Raw genomic sequence first — 8,679 nt, forward strand, 5'->3', positions numbered from 1 at the left:
CGAATCTTATATTCTCTAAACTTGTATGACTGTCTGATATGCCAAATAATGTTTTTGTTCTGTCCAAAGGCTTTCACATGGTGTTTAAGCAGATGTCTGGTATGAATTATCCTCATTTATTATTTTAGAGACCTTCTTGCTAAATAGATATGTATATATGTATGTTGGATGAAAGAATATGACATGTTTAACACAGCTGCCTCAGTATCTGTGAATTAACAGAGATATTTAAAGGGAATTAGCATGCAGTTGTTAATATAAATTGCATATTAAGGACAATATTCAATATGAAGATTCCTTAACTTGTATGAAACCAACATTCTAAGCTTGGTTTTTTATGAGATAGGTCACAGTTCAAAGAAAGAAGTCACTGTATTCAGTTATTTTTTTCTGATTTTAAGCTCATGAGAAAGATGTTTCTTGTAAAAGTCACATTTATAACAGAAGAATAGATCCAACAATTGTTGCATTGCTCCATTCTGAACCTTAAAATCTTTAATTGGTGTAAAAGAAAATAGTAGTATTGTCTTCTAGATTTCAACTAAATATTCGTAATAATCCGACCGATGATTCATTGTGATGATCCGACCATTGTTTCATTGTGATGATCCGACCATTGTTTTACTGTGATGATCTGACCATTGTTTCATTGTGATGATCCGACCATTTTTTCATTGTGATGATCCGACCATTGTTTCACTGTGATGATCCGACCATTGTCTCATTGTAATGATCCGATCATTGTTTCATTTTGATGATCCATCCATTGGTTCATTGTGATGAGCCGATCATGGTTTCATTGTGATGACCCGACCATTGTTTCATTATGACGATATAACCATTATTTCATTGTGATGATCCGACCATTGTTTCATTGTGATGATCCAATCATTGTTTCATTGTGATGATCCGATCATTGTTTCATTGTTATGATCAGATCATTGTTTCATTTTGATAATCCATCTATTGTTTCATTGTGATGATCCATCCATTGTTTCATTGTGATGATCCATCCATTGTTTCATTGTAATGATCCAATCATTGTTTCATTGTGATGATCCGACCATTGTTTCATTGTGACGATCTAATCATTTTATTATTGTGGTGATCTGACTATTGTTTCATTGTGACAATCTAACCATTGTGTCATTGTGATGATCCGACTATTGTTTCTTTGTGGTGATCCGATCATTGTCTCGTTGTGATGATTCGACCACTGTTTCATTGTGATGATCCGATCATTGTTTCATTGTTATGATCAGATCATTGTTTCATTTTGATAATCCATCTATTGTTTCATTGTGATGATCCATCCATTGTTTCATTGTGATGATCCATCTATTGTTTCATTGTGATGATCCATCCATTGTTTCATTGTAATGATCCTTGTAATGATCCGATCATTGTTTCATTGTGATGATCCGACCATTGTTTCATTGTGATGATCCAATCATTGTTTCATTGTGATGATCCGATCATTGTTTCATTGTTATGATCAGATCATTGTTTCATTTTGATAATCCATCTATTGTTTCATTGTGATGATCCATCCATTGTTTCATTGTGATTATCCGTCCATTGTTTCATTGTGATGATCCGATCATTGTCTCGTTGTGATGATTCGACCATTGTTTCATTGTGATGATCCGATCATTGTTTCATTGTTATGATCAGATCATTGTTTCATTTTGATAATCCATCTATTGTTTCATTGTGATGATCCATCCATTGTTTCATTGTGATGATTCGATCATATTCATTGTGATGATTCGATCATATTCATTGTGATGATTCGGTCATATTCATTGTGATGATCCGATCATTGTTTCATTGTGATGATCCGACCATTGTTTCATTGTGATGATCCGACCATTGTTTCACTGTGATGATCCGACCATTGTTTCATTGTGATGATCCGACCATTGTCTCATTGTGATTATTCTACCATTGTCTCATTGTGATGATCCGACCATTGTCTCATTGTGATTATTCTACCATTGTCTCATTGTGATGATCCGACCATTGTCTCATTGTAATGATCCGATCATTGTATATTGTGATGATCCATCTATTGTTTCATTCTAACCATTGTTTCATTATGATGATCCAACCATTGTTTCATTGTGACAATCTAACCATTGTTCATTGTGACGATCTAATCATTTTATAATTGTGATGATCTGACCACTGTTTCATTGTGACAATATAACCATTGTTTCATTGTGTTGATTCAACCATTGTTTCAATGTGATGATCCGACCATTGTCTCATTGTGACGATCTAACCATTGTTTCATTTTGACGATCTAACCATTGTTTCATTTTGACGATCTAACCATTGTTTCATTATGATGATTCAACCATTGTTTCATTTTGATGATCTTACCACTGTCCCATTGCGAAATAAAATGACTTTTTAAAGTTCAACAGGTCAGAGGACCAAGACTACAGCATAGACTGTGGACTTGTATAATCGTACAGCAACTTTAATCGTCTGTTTGATATATTGCCGTTTTCATTACATTGATGCAAATTAGCCGAACAGTTATATTGTACAGCTTCATGTGTGTTGTTTGAGGACTTTTGGTCATCATTATTTATGTGTTACTTGTATGATTTCATATCTATATGTTTTGGTATTCAGGGAATTATGTGTTGAAAGCAGGTGTTTAATCTTTTCTCATTGTTTTAGATTCGGTTTGATTTAAATAATTACAGCTAAGATCTCTGTTTAGTGGAATTCTTGCATATAAGAGTATCTCGCTCTAAAATCATTTGGAAAGACAAGTCCGAACTTATAAAAAACTTTTATTGATGTAAAGTGAATATTTGAATTTTTGGTCCTCTATGCTCTCCAACTTCGTACTTTATTTGTTTTTTTACATTTTTTTATTAGAGCGTCAGTGATGAGTATTTTGTAGACGAAACGCGCGTCTGGCGAAAAAAAAAAAATCCTGGTATCTATGATGAGTTTATTTGGTATTGTATTCCAGATTAAAACTATTTCATTTTAGTTCCTGGTATCCATATATATATGAAGACAATTTCATTATTTTTGAGTTTTGTTAACCCTTTCATGTTAATAATACATGACACTTAATATTTTTACTGTAAATGCAATGCATTTGGATTTATCTCGAAGTTAAATCCATGTTTTTAAACGACACATACAATGTAAAACAATGCCTTTATTTTTGTTTACTGTCCGTGAAAGTTTTCTTTTGACTTGGAATAATTTAAACACATTGACATACAGAAATATATCATCATTTTAATTACCCCAATTCAAGGTAAGTGTTATTGGCACTACATGCACTAAGCTATAGAAAACGTTTGGTTTGCTAAATCAAGTTTCGTTTTGGTGCTTGTTAGTCATATTCTGTTTGGATGTTTAATTTTGTTCCGATATTTGTTCTGACATGATATTGGTTAGTAAAAGAAACGAGTATTTTATAGTTATATCAGTAGAAGACACGTGTATTATTTAGGACAGATGTCAGTAGAAGACATATGTTTTATTCTGAACTGAAGTAGTATAATTTAGTGATAATGTTAGTAAAAGACACATGCATGATAGTGATGAGGTGATTAGCAGAGACTATTATAACATAGTGCCGAGGTCAGTATTTAACACATACATGTATTGAAAATGCTAATGTCAGTATAATATTAAGGCACGTGTACTATGAAGTGCTGCTAAAGACATGTAATACATATTGCTGCAGTCAGTAAAAGACGCATGTATTACATAGTGTTGAGGTCAGTAGAAAACACATGTATTACATAGTGCTGAGGTCAGCAGAAAACAGATGTTTTACTTAGTGTTGATGTCAGTAGAAGACACGTGTTTTATATAGTGCTGAGGTCAATAGAAAATGGTAATACTGTTAGTAGAATGTGTTTTATTTTACATAGTGTTGTAATCAGTAGAAGATACTTGTAACTACCTAGTCCTGAGATCAGTAAAAATAACCTGTATTTGATAGTGATTTATTCAATACAATACACCGTTACTACATATTGCGAGGTCAGTGGAAGACATGTCTACTAGTATAATAATTACATGTTCTGTAAAGTATTAATTTAGAATCGGTAAGATACTATTGAGATGTTTTGTAAAGCATGCACTGAATTAATATAATATAAAAAAGAAGATGTGCATGGTGGTTTTGACAATTTTTATGCCTTTTTCAGCATGGGAAACTGTGCAAAAGCATGTGGGAAACGTACGTATACATTATACATATACGAATGCTAACGGTTTTAAGTTGATATTTTGGTTCGAGAGTCATTTTTCTAATAATAATCACCTTGAGTCAAAGCTTTAATGATAATTGAACATATGAGGAACTCTTTTTATAAAATATATGTTGGTTTTAAAGAATTCACACTGTTTTAATCTTTCATTTACTAATTGAACGATGTAAGATAAAAAGGACTTTTTTTCATTTAATTAATATTCTAGACGGGATATGCCTAAAGAAACGTCCGAAAATAAAACGTACAATGCCAAGGATTGGGACACTGAGGCCAGTTGTACAACCATCGAATGACCGACGGGTCGGTTGGAGAGAAAATCTAGTTGATGAAGATGACCGATTAGAATCAAAACTTCGACAAGGAACCCAACAGGTAATAAATTAATGTAATAGTGCGATAATATTTCCAAAATCCGTATAGCAAAACATAAATATAAGCAAGATTCTCATTCGCCATGCATTAGCAGGCATTGCATGTATAAACCTAAAATTTTCACATTATATCTTCAGTAATGTCTCGTTTGCATTTTCATTTGAACTCTAATTTTAGTTAAATACAGACGAAGAACTCCCACCAAGGGATATTGTGGACAACCGAAGAAAGAAGAAGAAAAAACGAAGAAAGAAAGGTAAATTGGTACTCAGAACTCAATGAACAATAAAAATTAATATTATTATTAAGTTGTTTATGGTAAATATCCGATTTAATTTAAACAGTTAACTGTTTAAAGAACCATATGAAGACAATAATGAATTAAGACCAATAGATAAATACTTGTATATTGAATAAAATCAAATAAACCAAATCCAGGCATATGCTTTTTTGAGTCTGCATTATTGAGATAATTTCACTCCTTGCTCTGAATTTCGTAGTTACAGTAGGTTTTATATCGTTTTTCTCACATCTTCTTTTGAATAATAATCCAATTACTTTATTTACAGACCAAGTTTCAGATGAAAATCGACCATTAGAAATAGAGTCATCACAGGTATGTATATGCACTCCCTTTTTATTATGGTATTTCAGTATAGTTGATGCAATGTCCTGCGGGAAACTAAATATTAAGATTTCTGTATGATGTATACTTGAAAATTGTGTCTTATATGATATTTCGACTTAAAGTTTTATGTATTAGTGATGATTTTTGTTGAATTATAATATCTGCTAAAGATAATGCTGAACGAAAAATTTTGATAAAACTTTGCAGATTTTGAATTTGTGTAAAATTGTGAATTGAAGAACACTCTCAACCCAAATGTAAATATTCCTCGCGCCTTAGCCTCGGTTAATATTAATAAACTCTCGGGCCAAAATCCTTGTTTCAACTGACCAAAATCAATATTGAATTTAAATACTTAAAACAAATAGGTGAAAACTAAAACTACAACCATTTTCCCAACAAAGTTTTAATTCAGCAACCGTTTTCGGTTAAAAAATCTACACATTTGATGTCCGCCATGCACATATGGTATATAAATAAAATTCGTTTATATTATTAGGATTATAATGATTGTGACAATAGACAGAACCAGAAACCAAGAATCGGTAAGTGATGATATTGGAAAATAACTGCCACTCTATCAAACTAGGCCTAGAGAGGAATTTAAGGACATAAGGTTGTCCTCTATTGAACACACTGAATCGTACCGTATATATATGTGTGCTTTACTAAATAGTCTAAGATTGCATTGCATTTTATTCTGAAATGCTTTTATATCAAGGTTTAACTACATATAAAAAAAACTGTCAACGAATGTTAAGATAAGATGAATCCTGTCAGAGTGAGACGAACACATTACAAAAATTCTAGACAACTTAGTATATATACACTTGACCATCGGATTAGCCCGCTTTTGTCTAGCATTCTTTTACATTCGTCGCAGACAATAACTACCACACTGAGAGGACCTTCAATGATGTGCAAATATGGCTCAGTGAAATATATGTTGAAAATGATAGGTCGTGAAAGGTTTTAATCACGGTTCCGCATGTTTGAAAAGTACCGTTATTTCAACATTGTTTTTGTATAAAAAAATGTTAGAAAAAAAATCAGTTGATTTTCTTGAATGTATTATATCTCCTTTAATCGGCTACAGATTACAGTTATCTTAAGGATGCAAACGATTCTACAACAAAAAAGCAGATCAAATAATTATTATCAGGGATATTGTTTAATTTTGTATGTTATATTCATTTAATCGACTTATGGTCAAAACTTTTAATATATTTTAGATATTTTAGGGAAAAGACATTCAGTTTCACCTCATTACAATAAAGATAAAACCGTGACAAACTTGTTATTTCAACCAGTGGGATCAGACGTAAGTAATTTTCTCATTGGTTCCCAAAACGTTTAATAGCACAACATACTTAATGAAGAGAGAACTTGAAAGTTAAGGACTCCGAGGTTAAAGTGTGATCTACCCTTGAAAGTTAATGACTCCGAGGTTAAAGTCTGATCTACCAGATTAAAAATGGTTTAATAGCATGTATACTGTACATCTTTAGGCATACATGTGTATAGTAGAATTTTCTAGGAAATATGTTTGAAGCATTTTATACTTCTAGATTGATGATCAGAATGTCCATCATCGGAAAAGGAAGAGAAAAAAGAAACACCAACAGAAGGAGAAAGCTGGTAATTTCAATTGTAAAATTTCTTAGTTTTTTTTGGTGCTATAATATCTAATTTTTCAATCTAAATGGTTCAAAACATTATACCTAATTATTGCTTCTAATTTCTGTCATTTAGGCTAATATGGATATACAAATGTGCAGACACGAGCAGTTAAACGTATGGTGTAACATCCAACGCCTTCGAGCCTGCATGTTATGAGAGTACCACACTATCTTGTCGTTGAAACCCCATACAGCATCTCTTTGAGGGTGGTCTATCCCAAGGTTAACTTTAATTATGTCCATATTAAACATTTTTTTTTCAAGTCGCAGTCCGAATGTCTCACCCGGCTTCCCATTCGACCCACATTAAAGCTCCTATTAAATTAATTTATTGTTTACTTCTTCTCGTCTCGAATATGCATGAAATGTTTTACATTGGACATTATGCAAACAATGAACACCTTCAAGTTTGTGGAAGTATAGATCTCTACACTAACGACATGTCAGTTTGCGTCTGTATTCGACTTTTCGTCGACAATTTTTTTATAAGTTCAGTCTGAATATATTCAGATTATTTTTGTACAGAATTATCTAAACCTAACATAATTCAATTCTTATACATTAAAAGCATTTCTTCTATTTAGGAGAAGAAAATCATGTAATGGTAACTATGAAGCCGACTGGTCAGTTCCTGACAGACGATACCGTTATTGGAGACCCAGACCATGAAAACTAAATACCTCAACACGTACGGAAGGATATAGATATTGCAATATTTTGTTAGCTCTGTGTTTGTTACTGTATTGCCTTTGCCAGGAAATAAAATTATATAAATAAAACATAGTGTTGGTATTCTATAATTGTGGGGTGAAGACCTTGAAAAGGCAAAAACACACATCAATATTAATCAATGATTGCATAAAAGACAGAACTTAAGATGCCAAGGGGTGAATAAGATAAAAAAAAAAAAAAAAAAAAAAACTTCATTTGTAACCGGCAAGGAATTGCATATTTAAACATACAATTCCTTGCTGTAACCATAGATGTTATGTTAATCACCATTTATTAAATGAGGTCAACGTCAGATGAACCTTTTCTGATGGACAGGATCCCATACAGTAATTCTATTGCTCATAAAATGAAATTGTTTTGAGGTCATATACCATGAGAAATAATCTCCATGGATATGAGATGTGCCAAAGTTTATACAACTGCATACCAAATATCATTGATCTACTACGAGTGACTCTCCTTAAAGTGCCTAATCACAACTTTTCAAATCAAAGTCAAATGAATGCACTATGACTGAAGGACAAGACCAAAATAATCTCCATGGTAATAAGATGTGCCAATGCTTATTCAACTCCATGCCAAATATCTTTGATTTACCATTAGTGGTTCATGTTTAACTGAACTAATCACAAACTTTAACAAATTGTTGATGACACCTTAACACTAATCTGCAGTTTGGTATTTCATACAACCAACTGACCATTGACCACTTTATAAGTGCTTGTTTAGAATAAGCAAAGGTGGAAATTAAAAAATAGAAAAACTGATATCAGCCAGACCACTGTTATTTTTTTTTAAACATATTTGTATGGTCTTTTGATAGATAAATACTTTTAACTACATGTATAAGAACTTAGTTTCCAACTCTTCCCCTTTTTTTTCTGTCATCAAGTTACTTTTGCTTGATTAAATACAATGTTTAAGTTTATTTAGCTTGTATCTCATAAAGGCCAGTGTGAAATTTAAACATGTATCATTTTGTCTTTTTTTTAAATATCATCATTAAATA

The 8,679-nt window shown here is 32.1% G+C and overlaps 1 protein-coding gene across 3 annotated transcripts; it reads left to right on the forward strand.

Moving 5' to 3' along the window:
• The first annotated feature begins 3,172 nt into the window (after positions 1-3,172).
• Positions 3,173-7,715, forward strand: LOC139524904 (uncharacterized). 3 transcript variants are annotated; one of them, XM_071320065.1, is made up of 9 exons: positions 3,173-3,289; positions 4,194-4,225; positions 4,465-4,631; positions 4,809-4,887; positions 5,201-5,247; positions 5,759-5,804; positions 6,492-6,580; positions 6,828-6,897; positions 7,523-7,715. In XM_071320065.1, exons 2-9 carry the CDS (start codon positions 4,195-4,197, stop codon positions 7,612-7,614), a joined length of 621 nt encoding a protein of 206 aa, XP_071176166.1. In that variant the 5' UTR covers positions 3,173-3,289; position 4,194; the 3' UTR covers positions 7,615-7,715. The 3 variants fall into 3 exon arrangements, with proteins under 3 accessions (XP_071176166.1, XP_071176167.1, XP_071176165.1); XM_071320066.1 differs by lacking the exon at positions 3,173-3,289 and adding an exon at positions 3,320-3,427; XM_071320064.1 differs by lacking the exon at positions 3,173-3,289 and adding an exon at positions 3,441-3,618.
• Positions 7,716-8,679: the final 964 nt, after the last annotated feature.

This window comes from Mytilus edulis, chromosome 5 (assembly GCF_963676685.1).
Source record: "Mytilus edulis chromosome 5, xbMytEdul2.2, whole genome shotgun sequence".
Taxonomy (NCBI): domain Eukaryota; kingdom Metazoa; phylum Mollusca; class Bivalvia; order Mytilida; family Mytilidae; genus Mytilus; species Mytilus edulis.

What these genes read in the sequence shown, in the direction of transcription:
- LOC139524904 (XM_071320064.1), top strand. Translation starts at nt 3,566, where the DNA reads ATGCATGATAGTGATGAGGTGATTAGCAGAGACTATTATAACATAGTG. An exon ending in TATTATAACATAGTGCCGAG is followed by an intron (nt 3,619 to 4,193) that starts GTCAGTATTTAA and finishes TGCCTTTTTCAG; the next exon opens with CATGGGAAACTGTGCAAAAG. An exon ending in TTCGACAAGGAACCCAACAG is followed by an intron (nt 4,632 to 4,808) that starts GTAATAAATTAA and finishes CTCTAATTTTAG; the next exon opens with TTAAATACAGACGAAGAACT.